This window comes from Dendropsophus ebraccatus, chromosome 9 (genome assembly GCF_027789765.1).
Source record: "Dendropsophus ebraccatus isolate aDenEbr1 chromosome 9, aDenEbr1.pat, whole genome shotgun sequence".
Lineage (NCBI taxonomy): Eukaryota > Metazoa > Chordata > Amphibia > Anura > Hylidae > Dendropsophus > Dendropsophus ebraccatus.
The window spans coordinates 116980127-117001279 of record NC_091462.1 but is presented as its reverse complement, the minus strand read 5'-3'; the positions used below and the strand labels follow the sequence as shown (position 1 = coordinate 117001279).

General features: G+C 49.7%; 1 protein-coding gene across 1 annotated transcript; it reads right to left on the bottom strand.

The window, feature by feature from the left end:
• Positions 1-722: 722 nt before the first annotated feature.
• LOC138801650 (uncharacterized) lies at positions 723-9842 on the bottom strand. Its single transcript, XM_069984690.1, has 4 exons — positions 9377-9842; positions 7873-7999; positions 6135-6205; positions 723-2342 (listed from the first exon to the last, which is right to left on the bottom strand). The coding sequence occupies exons 1-4, from the start codon at positions 9690-9692 to the stop codon at positions 2002-2004; spliced, it is 855 nt and encodes a 284-aa protein (XP_069840791.1). The 5' UTR covers positions 9693-9842; the 3' UTR covers positions 723-2001.
• Between the last annotated feature and the right edge of the window lie 11311 nt (positions 9843-21153).

The following is a 21153-nucleotide window of genomic DNA, read 5'->3' as shown; positions in this document are numbered from 1 at the left end:
TATAGGGACAGAGAGGAGAGACTAATAGACTAATATAGGGACAGAGGAGAGGATAGGAGGGAGAGACTAACAGAGCGATACAGGGACAGAGAGACTAACAGAGTGATAAAGAGATGGATAGGAGAGATAAACAGAGATAGGGACAGAGAGGAGAGGAGCGAATAGAAGTACCCATTGTCAGTAACTGTTGTAGATTCCAATCAAGTTTCCAGTTTACCAAGTAACTGGGAGCCTATAGGAATTGACTGGGACCAATGAAGACGCAATCCATATTATTCACTCACTGGGCACTGTAAACTCCTATGAACTTATACCAATTTACTGGGATCAGTGACTGGAGCGTGCATCTGAAATAATCAGTGATCTCACTCCACTTCTACTGTGTTATACAAGTTGGGTTTCATTAGTGAACTCAGTGTGCCCCTTACATAATCAGTGCTTGTACTCCATTCTTACAGTGTTCTAAAAATTTGTGCAAGTGTCACTTTATGCTCCTCATTTACCAATATCCATTGCTGGGAGAAAATTGATGTTATTCCATGCTGGTGGAGCATTGGGGGGGGGGGGGTGATGAGGCTCGTAGGAGGCCTGGACTCCTCCCGACCCACATTTATCATGGGAAGGCGCAAATCATGACGCAAATTTACACCTGCTGGAAGCCGGGCGTGCGCCTCTTAGAGAATCATGCTGTGAAAAAGGGGTGGGGCTTAATATAAGACCGGTGTACTTGTACGCCGTTCTTCGTAAATCCCCCCCTATGTGTACACAATGGTGGAGCACTCCCTCACTCAGATGGTGCACAGGGCTGTGAAATCTTGTGGGAAGACCCTAAATATGATGTTATTCATGTGTGTAAAATTTGTAAGGCAAAAAAACAAACAAACAAAAAAGTGCAAACAAGACACTCAGCCTTTAGACCCATAATATAGCTATAATTATTATTTGGTTAAAAGTCTTTATAAGCTTCTCAATCATTGGGCGCAGTCACATAGGTTTTGTAAGCACACAGCCTTTCTATGAATAGATGGTAGCATGATATATACTTTGGTTATCCGTTGTTCTAGTTTCCTTCTATGAACATTTCTATCCAGCACAGCTCCTGGAAAGCATCGTTAGCTATAACGCACACAAGCTCCTGCTCTGGACAGTTCTTGTCATGGACAGACATCTACATTTGGTGCCACTGAGGAAGTAGCAAGAGGCCCTGAAACACGTCTGCATGATAATAATGAAGCTGTAACCTGTCAGGGCTCCGGGATTGAAGCATTACATGCCAAGCAGTGACAGGAGACGTGACATGAGGCTAGCTCCAAGCACCGCTACACAAACACTGCACCAGGGGTGGGATCTACTCCGGAACAAGGCCGCGCTCACCAGAGGAAGAACACGCTAAAGACCGGAGAGATGACTGCTACATAGGCCGTTCCCGAGACATTGCAGACACCAGGGCTGGTGAGAGGAGCCTCTGCCACCAAATTTACTGTTTAACACTTATTAAGGCCATTAAGATTAAGGCCATGTTCACACCACATACTGTTTTTTAAAATAAAGGCCGCTGTTTTCAAAAAACAGCACCCTTTTTTTTCCTGCCTGGATGGCATTGAAATCAATGCACTGCTGCACTGACAAGGTACGTTGTTCGGTGCGGCTGTGCAAAATAATGGTCAATTAATAACAAACAGCGTCCGTTATTAATCTTCCGTGCACAAATGGATGCAGTCGGTTTATCCCTGGTGTGTATGGAGACCAATGTTTCATCGATTTCCAGACACTCCCCGAATGGGCCGTATGGTAACAAATGTTTCTGCCTCTGTCAGGAACATGCAAATACCTGCCATTGTGATACTGTGTGTGAACAGAGCCTGAATAGGTTAGGTAGGCCTTGAGGTTCCTTTCTCTAATGGTTTCTCTCTCTTCTGCTTTGTACGCCCGTGCACCTCGGCCCCCGTATCAGAGACTGTGAGCGCCGCACCCGACCGTTTTACATTCTGTTCATGTGGTTTATTTCCTGTATTGTCTCCTTCTCTTTTCTTCCTCTATTCTCCATTCATGTTCTCTCTTCTCCAGGTCAGCCCGGTATATATATTCCAGCAGGAACTTCTTCCTACTCACCCGGTCTTCCCAGGGGTTTCTGGGCTGTTCCAGGCGGAATCTGACATCTCCCAGGGCGCAATGAATGACCCTCAGGATATCGCGGCTTCTCTCCGGAGATCTGATGTGATCCTCCTCTGTATAATTCTCTACAGGTATAATGTCCTCCGCTCCCATATCACAGAACTTCTTTATAACCTCAGTGAAATCTCCTCGGGTTTTATTGGTGATGACAACAATGGGGAAGATTCCTGTAAGAGACAGAGATGCGAGCGGATGTTATACAACTGTACTGTACACACTATGTAGTGACCCGCGGCCCTGTATGTGGTGACCTGCGGCCCTGTATGTACTGACCTGTGGCTCTGTATGTGGTGACCAGCGGCCCTGTATGTAGTGACCCGCGGCCCTGTATGTAGTGACCCGCGGCCCTGTATGTAGTGACCCGCGGCCCTGTATGTGGTGACCTGCGGCCCTGTATGTGGTGACCGGCGGCCCTGTATGTAGTGACCCGCGGCCCTGTATGTAGTGACCCGCGGCCCTGTATGTGTTGACCTGCGGCCCTGTATGTGGTGACCTGCGGCCCTGTATGTGGTGACCGGCGGCCCTGTATGTAGTGACCCGCGGCCCTGTATGTGGTGACCCGCGGCCCTGTATGTAGTGACCTGCGGCCCTGTATGTAGTGACCTGCGGCCCTGTATGTGGTGACCTGCGGCCCTGTATGTGGTGACCTGCGGCTCTGTATGTGGTGACCAGCGGCCCTGTATGTGGTGACCTGCGGCCCTGTATGTAGTGACCTGCGGCCCTGTATGTGGTGACCGGCGGCCCTGTATGTAGTGACCTGCGGCCCTGTATGTAGTGACCTGTGGCCCTGTATGTGGTGACCTGCGGCCCTGTATGTGGTCACCTGCGGCCCTGTATGTGGCGATCTGCGGCCCTGTATGTGGCGACCTGCGGCCCTGTATGTGGCGACCTGCGGCCCTGTATGTGGCGACCTGCGGCCCTGTATGTAGTGACCGGCGGCCCTGTATGTGGTGACCTGCGGCCCTGTATGTGGTGACCGGCGGCCCTGTATGTAGTGACCTGCGGCCCTATATGTAGTGACCTGCGGCCTTGTATGTGGTGACCTGCGGCCCTGTATGTGGTGACCTGCGGCCCTGTATGTAGTGACCTGCGGCCCTGTATGTAGTGACCTGCGGCCCTGTATGTAGTGACCCGCGGCCCTGTATGTAGTGACCCGCGGCCCTGTATGTAGTGACCTGCGGCCCTGTATGTGGTGACCCGCGGCCCTGTATGTAGTGACCTGCGGCCCTATATGTAGTGACCTGCGGCCCTGTATGTGGTTACCTGCGGCCCTGTATGTACTGACCTGCGGCCCTGTATGTACTGACCTGTGGCTCTGTATGTACTGACCTGCGGCCCTGTATGTACTGACCTGCGGCCCTGTATGTGACGTCTCCTATAATAACGCAGTGTCCCAGAGAGGACAATACCTTATTATCCAATCAGATCCTACAAAAATTCCAGTAAAGTTGTTATATTTTTCTACTAACGCATGGGACTCTGTTCATCTCTGTCTGCACCAGCACCTACACACACCACCGCGCACCTTGGGTTACTTTTTTCCCCTTCTGTGGGTGGCGGTACCGAAGGTCCGGGTGGGTCAGTTGCCACTCACCACTGTAAAGACAAGAGCCCAAGAGACCGGAAACAACCCGGCAGGTTACCAATTGAGGAACACTACTGGCCATGCTACAAAAGCAGATTTCAACATCACACATGGGTGCTGGACTAGCACTGGCGTCACAACAACTAACAATACTGGCCGAGGTCTAACACAGGAGCAGTATGGCTGGTAGTGTATGAGGGGGGCAGTATGGCTGGTACTGTATGAGGGGGGCACTATGGCTGGTACTGTATGAGGGGAGCACTATGGCTGGTACTGTATGAGGGGGGCAGTATGGCTGGTACTGTATGAGGGGAGCAGTATGGCTGGTACTGTATGAGGGGAGCAGTATGGCTGGTAGTGTATGAGGGGGGCACTATGGCTGGTACTGTATGAGGGGAGCAGTATGGCTGGTACTGTATGAGGGGGGCACTATGGCTGGTACTGTATGAGGGGAGCAGTATGGCTGGTACTGTATGAGGGGGGCACTATGGCTGGTACTGTATGAGGGGGGCACTATCGCTGGTACTGTATGAGGGGGGCACTATGGCTGGTACTGTATGAGGGGGGCACTATGGCTGGTACTGTATGAGGGGGCAGTATGGCTGGTAGTGTATGAGGGGAGCAGTATGGCTGGTACTGTATGAGGGGAGCAGTATGGCTGGTAGTGTATGAGGGGAGCACTATGGATGGTAGTGTATGAGGGGAGCAGTATGGCTGGTACTGTACGAGGGGGGCACTTTGGCTGGTACTGTATGAGGGGAGCAGTATGGCTGGTACTGTATGAGGGGAGCAGTATGGCTGGTACTGTATGAGGGGGGCAGTATGGCTGGTACTGTATGAGGGGAGCAGTATGGCTGGTACTGTATGAGGGGGGCAGTATGGCTGGTACTGTATGAGGGGAGCAGTATGGCTGGTACTGTATGAGGGGAGCAGTATGGCTGGTACTGTATGAGGGGGGCACTATGGCTGGTACTGTATGAGGGGGGCAGTATGGCTGGTAGTGTATGAGGGGAGCAGTATGGCTGGTAGTGTATGAGGGGAGCACTATGGCTGGTACTGTATGAGGGGAGCACTATGGCTGGTACTGTATGAGGGGAGCAGTATGGCTGGTACTGTATGAGGGGAGCACTATGGCTGGTACTGTATGAGGGGAGCAGTATGGCTGGTACTGTATGAGGGGAGCAGTATGGCTGGTACTGTATGAGGGGAGCAGTATGGCTGGTAGTGTATGAGGGGAGCACTATGGCTGGTACTGTATGAGGGGGGCAGTATGGCTGGTACTGTATGAGGGGAGCACTATGGCTGGTACTGTATGAGGGGAGCAGTATGGCTGGTACTGTATGAGGGGAGCAGTATGGCTGGTAGTGTATGAGGGGAGCAGTATGGCTGGTACTGTATGAGGGGAGCAGTATGGCTGGTAGTGTATGAGGGGAGCAGTATGGCTGGTACTGTATGAGGGGAGCAGTATGGCTGGTACTGTATGAGGGGGGCACTGTGGCTGGTACTGTATGAGGGGAGCAGTATGGCTGGTACTGTATGAGGGGAGCAGTATGGCTGGTAGTGTATGAGGGGGGCACTATGGCTGGTACTGTATGAGGGGAGCAGTATGGCTGGTACTGTATGAGGGGAGCAGTATGGCTGGTAGTGTATGAGGGGAGCACTATGGCTAGTACTCTATGAGGGGGGCAGTATGGCTGGTAGTGTATGAGGGGGGCACTATGGCTGGTACTGTATGAGGGGGGCACTATGGCTGGTACTGTATGAGGGGAGGAGTATGGCTGGTACTGTATGAGGGGAGCAGTATGGCTGGTACTGTATAAGGGGAGCAGTATGGCTGGTACTGTATGAGGGGGGCACTATGGCTGGTAGTGTATGAGGGGAGCAGTATGGCTGGTACTGTATGAGGGGAGCAGTATGGCTGGTAGTGTATGAGGGGAGCAGTATGGCTGGTACTGTATGAGGGGGGCAGTATGGCTGGTACTGTATGAGGGGAGCAGTATGGCTGGTAGTGTATGAGGGGAGCACTATGGCTGGTAGTGTATGAGGGGAGCACTATGGCTGGTACTGTATGAGGGGGGCACTATGGCTGGTACTGTATGAGGGGGGCACTATGGCTGGTACTGTATGAGGGGGGCACTTTGGCTGGTTCTGTATGTCAGTGAAGTGTTGTCCTTTCTGATGCCGCTGGTAGCTTCCCTCAGCACCACAATGACGCCATATTCACACTGTCCGTTCTGTGCGGGTGCAGACAGTAAACCCTCACACAATATCTGTGCACAGTCGGTGTTTGTGCCGGAGTTCTGTGACGTTGCGCCCACTTTGATGCCGGCGCATTATGATGAATCCCCCAGAGCGCCCCTCAGTATTACCGTACCTGTCATCATCATACAATTCTTCATAAACTCCTGCATTTCTTGCATGTCCGCATCACATACACCTATGCAGCTGGAAAAGAGAAACAGATACAAAATACTATAAAATGACAAAAAAATGATGAATTGTTTGATGGAGAAGAAATAAACACCTCCAGCCTGACTGTGGGACTGCTTCAGCCTGTCTACAGCAGTGGAATTCTGAGAAGATTGATCAATGCGGTACATATAGACTGCATTGATCACTGTTAAATCAGGGCATGGGATTCGCCTGGTGAAGCTACAACTTACTGTAAAAAAAAAAGTTTTTTTCATAATTAAAACATTTCCATCTTAATAAAAGCACAAAGCACCCCTTTTACCATTTCATAAATTAAAAAAAATAGGAATATTTTAACAGCAGGAGCCGTGTATCTGCTGAACCAGCGCTAGCGATGGTGAAAACTGCACCAGCAGAGTCTAAGGGGCTGCTGGTCTTCACCAGTGCCCACCACAAGGTAGGCTGGAGTCGCTGAGGCAGGCGACTCCCAGGTTGTTACCCCTGGGTTGGCTCGCTCGCAGCGGTGGGTGAGTTGCAGCCGGAGACACGCAGGCAGGCAGGACCGCAGCGGGAGTCATGGCTGGAACCTGGGCTAGGACCATGGGCAGCAGTCACCGTGCAGGAGCCCAGGGTAGGAATCACAGGCAGGAAAGCTGGGACTGCAACACTAGGGCTGGCATGCAGAGACTCCAACACAGAAGCCAGTGCAAAGGGGCGTTACACAGGGGCAGGCTGCCTATGGAGGACAATTAAGGCCATACTGGCCCTTTAAATATAAGCAGAGCTGGTGAGCACATCCTAGGAAGCAGGGACGCAAGCAAGGCCGAGGAGCAGGCGAGGGAGCAGGACGGCCAAGAGGCCGGGAGCCACACACACCAGCCATATAAGACACTTTTTGATGACATTCTATTCAATTTTTTTTAGATGTGATGGGACCAAAAATCAGAAATTTTACATTTTTGCTTTTTTTGGGATTACGTTGATTACCGTGCAGGATCGGGAATGGCTCGTACCTTAAACATATACGTTATCACCGCATGCAGCATCACCCAAACAATGAAATGATCGCATTCTTAAACAGTAAACGGCGCAATCGCAAAAAATGCAAACGTGCACAATTACTTGTTTTTGGTCACATGACATCTAAAAAAATGTAAATAAAATGGAATAAAAAACTCGCTAATACTCAAGTGCAATAACAATAGAAAGTACAGATCATGGCACAAAAAATGACGCCTCACACAGCCGCATAGCGCAAAGGATAACAGCGCTATAAGGAGCAGAATAGAGCAAGGTTAACTAAATCTATGAAAGATCAAAAAGTTACATTTTTTAAATACAGTCTAATAAAATAAAAGTTATATAAGTCGCCTATCGTAATCGTTCTGACCGGAGGAACATCAGTTTTGTCACATAACGGAAGACACAAACACAAAGCTTCTTTTTTTAACATCATACAAATAAATTTTCTTCGGTTTCGCAGTTTACTTTTTGGAAAAATGAAGTGCATGCGGTTCTCATACGGGTCTGTAGGTTGAAAAAATAGAATCAAAAATCTGCCTGGTCCTTAAGAGGTTAATGCAGCAGTCTCCTACACTCCATCCCATAGACAGGACGGGCGACTGTGACCCAGATTACAGAATAATGTGTACAGGGGACAGGCTGTGGCCCTATTACTCTGTGTCTCTGGGGCCCCTCACCTGTATACTAGGACGGGGACAATGAGGTCGGAGTAGTTCGGGTTCAGTTCAGCATCTTCCACCCTGCGCATCATCTCGGTGAAGTTGTCCGAATATCTCACCGGCTCATCCAAGGGGATGAAGCCTCCTGGAAATAAGGAAGACACAAAGATGTCCCAGAACTGGCAGAGAGCAGTATATATATATATATATATATATATATATATATATATATTACACAACACTATATAATGGAGAGCAGTATATATATAATACATAGCAATAGTACAACCCCACAGGCTACACAGTGCCCCACCTCACCATACAGCAGTGCCAGTATATACAGTCACATATGCCGTGGCCCTGGGTACAGGTGTTGTGTACAGTCGTTGGGTTCAGGTGTTTTGGGGTGACTTGTCACGGTAGCCAGGAGTGATAGTACCCACCCCCAGACACAGCAGGTTGCACGTTAACCCCTTAAGGACCGGCCAATTGTTACTTTTGCATTTTCGTTTTTTCTCATAACCCTTTTATTTTTCCAGCTACAGGGCCATGTGAGGGCTTGTTTTTTTCAGGAGCAGGTGCATCTTTCAATCTGCCATAAAATGAATGATGGAACCCCCAAAATATCATTTATGGGGTGAATTTGGGCCAAAAAATGTGATTCCACAAGTTTTTGGGGGGTTCCATGTTTACGTAATGCACTTTATGGTCAAACTGGCATTTTTCTTTGTTCTATAGGTCGGTCTGAACACGGCGATATGCAGGTTACTAGGTTTTCTAATGTTTTACTATTTTTATTAGCAGTAAAACTTTTAACGTAATTCCGTGACAGACCTCTCCACCGTGGAATCCCGCCGTGCTCAGTGTCCGGTGTAGGTGAATGCGAGGACGCACGCTTGTCCGCCGCCGCCCAAAAAAGTAACATGGCTTACATAGCTTATAGCTTTTATTTTTCCACCTACGGGGTCGTACGGGGCGTCATTTTTTTGCACCTCGCTCTCTAGTTTTTATTAGTAACATTTTTTTCTAGATCAGACAGATTGATCACTTTTTATAAGTTTTTTTATACACAAAATGTAATTTTAAAAAAGCAATTTTTTTGAGAAGATTAGACTGTACGGAGGTAAGCAGTATACCTCCTGCAGTCAGGAAATGCGATCGGGACCACCACAGACACGCTGCGGGGGTCCCAATCGGTAAGTGGCAGGAGATGCTCCCGTTACTTACACTTAAACGCTGCGGTCGCGGCACAATCGCGGCATTTAAGGGGTTAATGGCGGCTGGCCGTCCTATGGCGGCGGCCCGTCATTAACAGTAGGGGCTTGGCTGCTCATTACTGTACGCTGTATTATATACCTCTATATACCATCACCACATGTGTGACCCTAGCCTCATACTGTACGCTGTATTATATACCTCTATATACCACTGTACGTCACCTCTCTTATATGATGTAGATGTGGATATAATGAGGTCAGGCCTATAGTTCTTACACATGATAATGTCCTTAGTGTTTTCTTACCCAGTTGGGCGTACATCTCGGCGTTCCTGAAGCTGGTGAAGTACATATTCCTGTTGTCCACTATGGTGATATTCCCGGTGAGGTCATGGGCTTTCCTTACCAGAGTACCAGCACAAGCTCCGCCTATAGCGCCAGCAATGTTTCTAAACTCTTCTCCCTCGTCCATGACGTACTTACAGGAGTTGATGAATGATGATTTCCCATAACCCAAACCACCAATGAGCTGGAGGAGCACCCTGGAGTAGCCCTGATTCCCATAAGGACCATCGTCAAGGCTGAAGTCCCGGATAGTTTGGCGCAGCTGGTTGTTGTCCATCTTCTATAGGTCGTCCTCCTCCCTCTTTGTCTCCTCTGTGCAGAGTTCTTGGCCGTGTAGTATTTTTACTTCCATCTCCTTCCTGGTTTACCTCTCCTCCTCCTCCTCCTCCTTCTGCTCCTCCTGCTCCTCAAACACTTTCACTTTCACTTGGGGACTCTCCAACCTCCTGCAAGTGAAGAGGAAGAAACCGGAAGTACGTTTTCCACGAAGAACAAAACTTTACTTCTCAGAACGTCCATGTTCGTGTGTAGTTGGATACTATCCTCTATATTAACCTGTTTTTCTCCTCCCCTCTCATGCAGCTACTATAGAGACATTGGGGTATTAACTCATAGGGGGACATTTATTAAGTCCTCCGCGCTACAGAGATTTATGTAGAGGTGGACTGCCTCTACATAAATCCCGTGCGCGCCGGGGCGCACAGCCAAAAACCTACGCCACCTGAGAGGTGGAGTAGGTTTTCAGCGTATCTCTGCGCATAAAAAATGATAAATTGCGCGGACTTTGAGTCCGCACCCCCCGTAACGCCCCCTTCTCACCCCCTCCCGGCCCCCGGCGTATCCGGCGTAAAGTGCCGATTTGCGAATATTTTATTCGCAAATCGGCCATTTGCGAATAAAAAAATACGCAAATCGGCATGGCACATTCTACAAGTCACTTCTTATCTTCGCTGCCTGTTACCCCCCCTGGTCTCCACAGCCTGTTACCCCCCCCTGGCCTCCACAGCCTGTTACCCCCCCCTGGCCTCCACAGCCTGTTACCCCCCCCCCCCCCCCAGGCCTCCACAGCCTGTTACCCCCCCTCCCCTGGCCTCCACAGCCTGTTACCCCCCCCCCCCCTGGCCTCCACAGCCTGTTACCCCCCCCCCCCCCCCCTGGCCTCCACAGCCTGTTACCCCCCCCCCCCCTGGCCTCCACAGCCTGTTACCTCCCCCCCAGGCCTCCACAGCCTGTTACCCCCCCCCCCTGGCCTCCACAGCCTGTTACCCCCCCCCCCCCCCTGGCCTCCACAGCCTGTTACCCCCCCCCCCCCCTGGCCTCCACAGCCTGTTACCTCCCCCCCAGGCCTCCACAGCCTGTTACCCCCCCCCCCCTGGCCTCCACAGCCTGTTACCCCCCCCCCCCTGGCCTCCACAGCCTGTTACCCCCCCCCCCCTGGCCTCCACAGCCTGTTACCCCCCTCCCCTGGCCTCCACAGCCTGTTACCCCCCCCCCCCTGGCCTCCACAGCCTGTTACCCCCCCCCCCCCCTGGCCTCCACAGCCTGTTACCCCCCCCCCCCCCCTGGCCTCCACAGCCTGTTACCCCCCCCCCCCCCTGGCCTCCACAGCCTGTTACCCCCCCCCCCTGGTCTCCACAGCCTGTTACCCCCCCTGGCCTCCACAGCCTGTTACCCCCCCCTGGCCTCCACAGCCTGTTACCCCCCCCCCCCAGGCCTCCACAGCCTGTTACCCCCCCCCCCCAGGCCTCCACAGCCTGTTACCCCCCTCCCCTGGCCTCCACAGCCTGTTACCCCCCCCCCCAGGCCTCCACAGCCTGTTACCCCCCCCCCTGCCCTCCACAGCCTGTTACCCCCCCCCCCCTGGCCTCCACAGCCTGTTACCCCCCCCCCCCCTGGCCTCCACAGCCTGTTACCTCCCCCCCAGGCCTCCACAGCCTGTTACCCCCCCCCCCTGGCCTCCACAGCCTGTTCCCCCCCCCCCCCTGGCCTCCACAGCCTGTTACCTCCCCCCCCTAGCCTCCACAGCCTGTTACCCCCCCCTGGCCTCCACAGCCTGTTACCCCCCCCCCCCCTGGCCTCCACAGCCTGTTACCTCCCCCCCCTAGCCTCCACAGCCTGTTACCCCCCCCTGGCCTCCACAGCCTGTTACCCCCCCCCCCCCCCTGGCCTCCACAGCCTGTTACCCCGCCCCCCCCTGGCCTCCACAGCCTGTTACCTCCCCCCCCTAGCCTCCACAGCCTGTTCCCCCCCCCCTGGCCTCCACAGCCTGTTACCCCCCCCCCCCCCTGGCCTCCACAGCCTGTTACCCCCCCCCCCCCTGGCCTCCACAGCCTGTTACCCCCCCCCCCCCTGGCCTCCACAGCCTGTTACCCCCCCCCCTGGCCTCCACAGCCTGTTACCCCCCCCCCTGGCCTCCACAGCCTGTTACCCCCCCCCCCCGGCCTCCACAGCCTGTTACCCCCCCCCCCCCCCCCGGCCTCCACAGCCTGTTCCCCCCCCCCCCCGGCCTCCGCAGCCTGTTACCTCCTCACCTATTCCTCTTTATGTTCATGGTGAACTTTAGTTGTTACACACAGTAAGACTTCCGGTTCGGGTGCGGGTATGTAAGGACGGAGGTGCCGAAGCTCCCGCCTGCCCCTACTAGTTACCAGAGAATAACCCCCCATTTGGGCTACAGATCAGCTCCTGCGGACCCCCCTCTCATCTTCTCGGGTGGGAGGAATGCGTTGAAGAGAGGACTTTGTGGCGAGCGCTTGTCCCTGGAGCGACCCAGTAATGCGGCGGAACGAGCGTGGAATCCGGGACGGAGGGGTGCCGATACAGTGAGCTGGTTACCCTTCGTCCTAGGTGAGAGACTGAGTAGCGCACTGATTGCGGAGCGGGGTGAGACCAGAACGACACGTGGGGTCCAGCAACAGAGAGTGCGCCATCTTCCCCCCCGTGGGGACATAACACAGCTCCGTGCCACTGCATCCCCTCAGATTCTCCCGGTGGGCCACCCCCGTGATATCACTACAGCTCATCTCTATACTAAGGAGCACCTCCAGTATCAGTTCTGTGTAAACGCAACGAACGATCAAGCGATTAGCTAAAAATCGTTCATTTTGATCTTTGAACATGTTAATAAATCGTCGTTGATCATTCGCAAAAATATAGCAGATCGTTCCGTGTAAACAGTCGTTCACTGATTTTACCTATGTGCGAGATAGGCTTAAGCGATCGCAAAACGAATTTTCTGTATGATATATCGTTCCATCTAAATGCTGATCGTTATAAAAAAAATTGTTACTTCGAAATCGTTAATCGTACGATCGGGCGAATTATCGCTCCGTGTAAACGTAGCATTACTCTCCCCCTAACCCCCCGACTCGACTGCTGAGAACACAGGAGCCAGGACACAGTAACTGCATGAGAGAAGCAGAGCCCTTCTATACAACCAGGAAGAGGGGGGGGGGGGTAACCCTTGGATGACACTGACAACAAAGAACAAGGAAGACTGCAGGGCAGCTGTATCTCTACTGCCCGGCTTTCCCGCTCTCTGCATGACTTATCTCCTGGTTACCCTGTAACATAGATGGGTGTCAGGGATTACACTCACCTTAGCTTTTAACTTTGCCCACCAGTGCTGCATGCCAGGAACAGATGGATGGCCTGTATGAGCAGCTGTCTGCTCTCAGAATACTGCCCCCTGCAGGCGGGGAGGAGCCTTGTCTGAGGCAAAACGCTATCTGCTCTGCCCCAGATTACACAGATGTCAGACACTGCTTGGGGAGGAAGCTGAGACAGAGCACAGGGACACAGCACACGATTAGGAGGCCTGGGCTGCAAATGACAGCAGCAGGGAAGATTCTGCCACCCCCTGCAGACTGCCAAAATCTGCCGCCTGAGGCGGCATCCTCATTCTGCCTCGTGGCAGAAACGGGCCTGACTATCCTCATAAAGAGACCCAAGCCCCTTACCACACAGCAGACCTCGGAAAAGAACATTGTCTGGCCCACTGACTGCTATGCACAACACATTCTTAATGGCCGCCGTTTTGGAAGCAGTGTTACCGATAAGCTTTATATAAGTCGCGTGAGCCACCTAGTGGACACTTGATAAACAGCTTTCCTGCTCTGAATTCTCCTTGACAGTCTTCCCACATCTTTTAACTGTCCTCTGGCGCCACCTACTGAACAATCATTGCATAGCTGGACACACTGCTCAACACCTTTCGTAAAGGCTGTTTATCTATACTGGGGCTATGTTCACACTACGCAAGTCTCCGGACGTAGCGCGTTCCATGAATAAGCGGCCGAACACTTGAATAGTTTGCGTACAATGGGAAGTATAGGAAGTATGGCTGCACAGTTCACACTACGTACGAACTTACGCCAGGATCGTACGCGGCGCCGTAAGAAATGAGCCAGACCGTTGTTTGAGGACGAAAATGCTGTAACTTACGCCCGTAGCGTAACATGCGGTCCCGTACGTAGTGGTGATTTCTTCATTTTTGAAGCTTTTTGTGCCGTTCCAAAAGGTTCTTAGGGGTGTCTGGGGCTAGGCGAAGATTTCCAAGTAAAAGACCGCTGTCAGATCGCTACGTAGGGCGCTCGGGAAGCGTAAGTAGACAGCAGGCATAAGTTCGCGCTCCGTACGTAGCCGGCCGCAAGTAGCCTAAATCCCCGGCCGGAGTTTAACGCGTAAATGTCCGGCCGCAAAAATATGCGGGCGGACATATACGCAGTGTGAACATAGCCTTAGGGTGGTATTACACGGGCCAATGGGGGCGCGATAATGCCTGTAAATGAGCGCCGATCTGCTAGATCGGCACTCGTTCACTGGGCCTATTACACGGCTCGATAATTGTTTAACAAGGGCTGCAGGGACATTGTTACCGATGTCCTTGCAGCCCTTGCTTTAATGTTATACATTACCCATCCACGTTCCAGGGCTGCTCCTGCGGTCCGCTTCTTCCTGGGTCCTGCGCGCTCTAGCTTCACAGCTTCACAGCTGACAGGCCGCTCTGAAGTTAGAGCGCACAGAACCCGAGGAAAAGCGGACTGCAGGAGCAGCCCTGGAGCGTGGATAGGTAATGTATATCTTCAGTCGCCGGCTGTGCAACGCTATTACTCGTAGCAATGAGCTGTCAGCGCCCGACAATGATAGGTTCTAACCTATATCAATGAACAGCCAATGATCGTTGTCATCGGCTGATAGTTGTATTTATTACATGTAGCGATAATTCGGCGGATTATCGCTCCGTGTAATAGTACCCTTACTCTCCTATCTGCGCCCTTCGGGGGACCTAGACGGAACCATCACAGTTTCCAGATTATACTCATTACTTACCTTACTATCTCCCATTGTTTCTTCATACTGCTGTAACTAGGAGTACCACACGGCTCTTACTACTTGTGCATTTCCTCACAAGCGCACAAAGTTATTAAGACATCTGAAGGGTTTTCATCCTGATATAGCGCTCCTTTAGGAAACAAACACAGAAGATTTTGAGAGGACGAGGAAGGATATGTCTTTGGGTCATCAGCGATTGATGGGAAGACTGGTGTGTTAACGTTAACAAAAATGTTCCATTCCGGCTTCTGTCCCATGAGTGAGATGATGAGGGCCGCTTCTCACATATGGTTCTAGAACACAGACTCTGGGTATGTATAACATAGGTATAGAATAAATCCCGGTACTCGCTGATTCTTAATGCTCTTAACAGCCACCAGGAGGAACGAGGGTCTGTCATACAAAGGGGCTGCTATCTCCGTGTACCCTGACCTGTCGCCTGCCACATTGACTTGGCTGGCCTGCAACTTCTGGCTGATTGGAATATTTCCCCTGTCTCAAAGGGAATTACTACAGCATCACCCGTACAGCAGGGAGACTCTACTGATTAAAATCCTCTCTGCGTCTGCCAACATCAGTGACTTATGATAAGATTTCGTAGTCTTGGTGGACATTATTACTATGCTTGCTTTCCCATCCCCCCTTGGTTACTGGTTGGACTCTGTGCCCCACACCTGTCTAGCTTCACATTTATCAGCTAGTAATGTCTGTGTAGCGCCGTCTCTGGCGCCTGTTTATGTGTTGTTTTCCTGTTTTTATTATTGGAATCTGGTGCTATCTCACTGCTTTAGTTTGGTATATGCGGACCCCCTACTGCATCGCTATCACAGCATTCTCCTCGCTCAAGCCCGCTACCTTTACGAAGCACATATCCCACGTTACACCTCTACATGTTTAATTGCTTTTCTCTGCGATACCAGCGTCTTTTTCTGTTTTTGTGTTGTCTTTGTCTGTTACTACATGATTGTCCACTGGTCTATATTACCTTCTTGAGCCTTAGGGCCCTATTCCACCGGACGATTATTGTTTGCATAATCGTTAACGATTAACAATCTCAAACTACCGCTATTGCGAAAGACCTGAAAACGGTTACTCATTTCCATGGAACGATAATCGTTACTTATGATCGTTTTTCTTCACTATTTATTCGCTATTGCGTTCGTATCTATTGCGAACGACCGAACGATGTCTTATTCAATGCCAACGATTTGCGAACGTTTTGCGAACAAGCAACGATAAAAATAGGTCCAGGTCTTATAAAACGATCAACAATTTCTTGTTCGGTCGTTAATCGTTAACTGCATTTCAAACAAACGATTATCGTTTAGATTCGAACGATTTAACGATACTCTGAACGATAATCATCCGGTGGAATAGGGCCCTTAGTCCATCTACCTGCTTTCATGTTTCAACTCTCACCTATAGCGGCAATCAGCTAATGTTTGTTCACTCATACTGGACTTGGTCTCTATTGGATATTGTGACTCTGATGTGTCTATTTACTTGCCTGTATTTGAACTCATACTCACTGTTTTCTTGCATAGACTGGTATGTGCGACAATTCTTGCTCTATGTTTAGGTTTATAATTTGTAAAAAAAAATTATGAAAAATCCTCAATAAATATTATTGAAACGCTTAATGCTCTTAACTGGTCTTTGTCAACAGTGCTCTGTGCAATATCTGGCGTCAGCAATATCCTCATAGTTGCGATTACACTCATTTTTCCACGCTCATCAGTCATGGTCGTGTATAGATTAGTTCCTGGTGAGCCCATTGGTAGCGTCCAGACTCGTGGCAGTGGACATTAGAGACATGGTTATTTCAGATCACTCGCCGATTACGTTAGAACTACAGACCTTGTACCCGAAATCACATTATTATATCTGGAGATTCCGTCATACCTGGCCAGGGACGAGGCCTTCCTGGAACAATTAAAGGGTTGGTGGCTGGAGTTTGAGTCAGACAATGCAGAGCATAGGAATGAGGAGACCTTATTTTGGGAAACTGCAAAGGTGGTGATCAGGGGCGAAATAATGGCGTATCACAGTGCAGTGTCCCAGAACATGCAGACTACTACTCCTATTATGCTCATTTCTATTTCTATGTCAATGCCTGTTCTGGTAATTGTTTGCACTGCAACTGCTGCTGGTTTTCCCCTGATATTCTCTGGTTATGTGTATTCTCGTGCATATTCTTAAATATTCCTGTGTATTATTACATTGTACAGTGGTATGCAAGGCTGTTGATCACGTGACCTGTAACCATGGTTCCTCCAATGGCCGACTAGCTCTGGCCAGGAGCAACCATGTGACCTCCCACTTCCTCCTAACAAGTGAGTCTTCCCCCTGCTTCCGAGCAAGGAGGATGTGTGTCGTCTCTCTCCTACCTCAGAGGAGTTGGACTTCTTCTTGCAGCTCCCACTTCACCACTAGAAGTGTGGATCAGGTGCTCTGCTGTATTCAAGTCTTCGGCTGTATCTGCCTGCTCAAGTGTCCGGAGTCTTCTCTCTCATCTGGGTGTCATTCCGTTATCTCTCCTCATCGCTACAAGGATTCACAGCAAGTATTATTCTCAAGCTAAACAAAAAGTAGAGGCGGGCGGCACTATAAACTTCTAAATGAGAGACGGCAAACAAGGAGTATAGTTGGAAAAGACGGTCTGCTGCTGCAATACTCCAAATAGGTGGTGCAAACACTTCCAGAATCATAAAGACAGTCACTGTAGTATCAGTATAAGCAGAAGGAATAATGGAGTGCACTCACCGGAGTAGTCTTCATGGCTTTATTTTCTCAGATGAAAAAACACATAGGACATAGTGCTCACATGGACAGGGTGAACGCTAGAGGTTCACCCTGTCCATGTGAGCACTATGTCCTATGTGTTTTTTCATCTGAGAAAATAAAGCCATGAAGACTACTCCGGTGAGTGCACTCCATTATTCCTTCTGCTTATACTGATTATTCTCAAGCTAATCCACCCAGCAACGCTATTCCTCTCATACTCCTACTCCCATCATCCGGCACGTATTCTCACAGCCTATGCAGCACCACTCCTGCTTTACTTGTCAAAGCCTGCTATATACCCGGTTGCATTCGGACAGAACTGTTGCTACTAGTTACCTCATCTATAATAAAACCGCTGTTACTGAACCCTGGCATTGGTGTCCACTAACTGGTGCCCTGACTAAGTGCAGCGAAGAATCGCATGCCCATCATCACCCGCAGATTCCACAGACCGGCCCTACAGCTGTGCCGCCCTCAGGCCTATACCGTGACAAGTATAACCCCTGCAGCTGCCCCGGTCATTGCCCGCTCATAACACCAGCACTGCGGAAGTGGCCCCCAGGGGCCAGGGCATTGCATTAGCACGATGAAAAAGAAAACGTCAGCCCAGTATCAGAAAGCTAGCAACACACTGAGAGAGGCCTGTGCACAATTCTTGCTAGCTCCTAGTGCGCTTCCAAAGACCAAATGGCAAGACGGGAGATTGACTTATGAATTATGGTTGGACAGATGGGAGCGTATTTATAGGACCAATGTGGGGACTGACTTGTTCAGACAGGGCAATAAAGCGGAACGACTGTTAGCCCGATTAGCAGGCACTCACCATCCCACCTGCACCTATGACATTCTAGCCAAATTTTCCACCAAATTATATATGTCATGGCCGTCAGATACCACAGGTAGTGTAGCTTTCTTGAGGAATCTGCATTTACCATAGCAGATAGTGATTTCTCAGTGCTGATGTTACCAAGGAGGAGGTTGTCACCACTATAAAGTCCTTACATAATGGGAAGACCCCCGGACCTGATGAGTACCCGGGAGAATTCTACTTAAGTTTAATGGACCAAGTAGCCCCGGTGCTAACTAACAATTTTAACTACATATTAAGAACCAGAAATATTTCCCCCATAGCAAAGCAAGCCTATATTAAAGTCATCCCCAAGCCTGATAATAACCTACTGGAACCTGGGTCATACAGAACCTACTGGGACCTGGGTGATACAAAACCTACTGGAACCTGGCTCATACAAAACCTACTGGGACCTGAGTCATACAAAACCTACTGGGACCTGAGTCATACAAAACCTACTGGGACCTGAGTCATACAGAACCTACTGGAACCTGCCTCATACAAGTCCTACTGGAACCTAAGTCATACAGAACCTACTGGAACCTGAGTCATACAGAACCTACTGGGACCTGGCTCATACAAAACCTACTAGAACCTGAGTCATACAGAACCTACTGGGACCTGAGTCATACAGAACCTACTGGAACCTGAGTCATACAGAACCTACTGGAACCTGAGTCATACAAAACCTACTGGAACCTGAGTCATACAAAACCTACTGGAACCTGAGTCATACAAAACCTGGATCCTGGGTCCCTTTAAGAGTGACTTGGGTCCCATCCTTTTAAGAGCAACTTGGGTCACTTTAAGAGCGACCAGGCTCCCTTTAGGTGTTAAACGCTCTTAAAGGGACCCAGGTCGCTCTTAAAGGGACCAAAGTCGCTCTTAAAGGGACCCAGGTTGCTCTTAAAGGGACCCAGGTCGCTCTTAAGAGCGACTTGGTTCACTTTAAGAGCGACTTGGGTCCCTTTAACCCCTTGCCTCTAAAGCCTGTTTTGGCCTTAATGACCAGGCTCATTTTTCAAAATCTGACCTGTCTCACTTTATGCGCTTATAGCTCAGTGATGCTGAGCGATTCTGAGATTGTTTTTTCGTCACATATGGCACTTTATATTAGTGGCAAAATTCAGTCACTACTTTGTGTGTTTTTTGTGAAAAACATCAAAATATCATGAAAAATTTGAAAATTTAGCATTTTATGAACTTCTGAAATTCTCTGCTTTTAAAAGAGGAAGTCATAGCACATAAATTAGTTACTAAATCACATTACCAATATGTCCTCTTTATTCTGGCATAATTTGGGAAACATATTTTACTTTTTTAGGGTGTTATGGGGCTTAGAAATGTGTCAGCAAATTATAAAATTTTCATGAAATTTCCAAAACGGATTTTTTTTTAGGGACCAGTTCTTTTTTTAAATGGATTTGGAAGTCTGTTATCTTGAAAACCCCCATAAGTGACCCCATTTTGGAAACTAAACACCTTAAAGAATTAATCTAGGGGTATAATGAGCATTTTAACCCTACAGGGGCTGGAGGAAAGTATTCACAATTAGGCCGGAAAAAAATGGAAAATTAAAATTTTCCAATATTATATGTGTTTAGATTAAAGTTTCTCATTTTCAAAAGGAACGTGAGAAAAAAAGTATGCCAAAATTTGTAACGCAGGTTCTCCTGCGTACAACGGTACCCCATATGTGGGCGTAAACCACTGTATGGGCACACAGCCGGGCTCAGAAGGAAAGGAGCGACAATTAGCATTTTCAATGCAGATTTTTCTGAAGAAGTTTCTGAGCGCCAGGTGCGTTTGTAGTGCTCCTGTAGTGTCGGCAGAAGAGAACCCCTCCAAAAGTCACCCCATTTTGGAAAGTACACCCCTCAAAGAATTCATCTTGGGGTGCGGTGACCATTTTGACCCCACAGGTATTAGAGGAAAGTATTCAAAATTAGACAGTAAAAATGAAAAACCCGAATTTTTCCAATAATATGTTCGTTTAGTTTGAAATCTCTCAATTTCACGAGGAACAAGAGAAAAAAAGTACCCCAAAATGTGTAACCCAGGTTCTCCTGAGTAGAACGGTACCCCATATGTGGGCGTAAACCACTGCATGGGCACACAGCCGGGCTCAGAAGGGAAGGAGTGCCAATTTGCATTTTCAATGCAGAAGTTTCTGAGCGCCAGGTGCGTTTGCAGAGCCCCTGTAGTGTTCGCAGAAGAGAACCCCCCCAAAAGTCAACCCATTTAGGAAAGTACACCCCTCAAAGAATTCATCTTGGGGTGCGGTGAGCGGTTTGACCCCACAGGTATTAGAGGAAAGTATTTAAAATAAGACAATAAAAATGAAAAACTCGAATTTTTCCAATAAAATGTTGGTTTAGTTTAACATTTCTCAATTTCACGAGGAATGGGAGAGAAAACGTACCCCAAAATCTGTAACGCAGGTTCTCCTGAGTAGAACGGTACCCCATATGTGGGCATAAACCACTGTACGGGCACACAGCGGGGCTCAGAAGGAAGGGAGCGCCAATTTGCTGGAGCAAAACCGCAGCTAGTAATAGTTATTAGATTAGCGCAGTTACTAAAATACAATAAAAAAATGAGATTACAGGTAATGTGGGGTGGTCACGGGCAACCTGCGGCGGTTACGGGCAACCTGCGGTGGTTACGGGCAACGTGGGGTGGTAACGGACAACATGGGGTGGTAACGGGCAACGTGCTGTGGTTAGAGGCAACGTGCGGTGGTTAGAGGCAACGTACGGTGGTCAGAGGC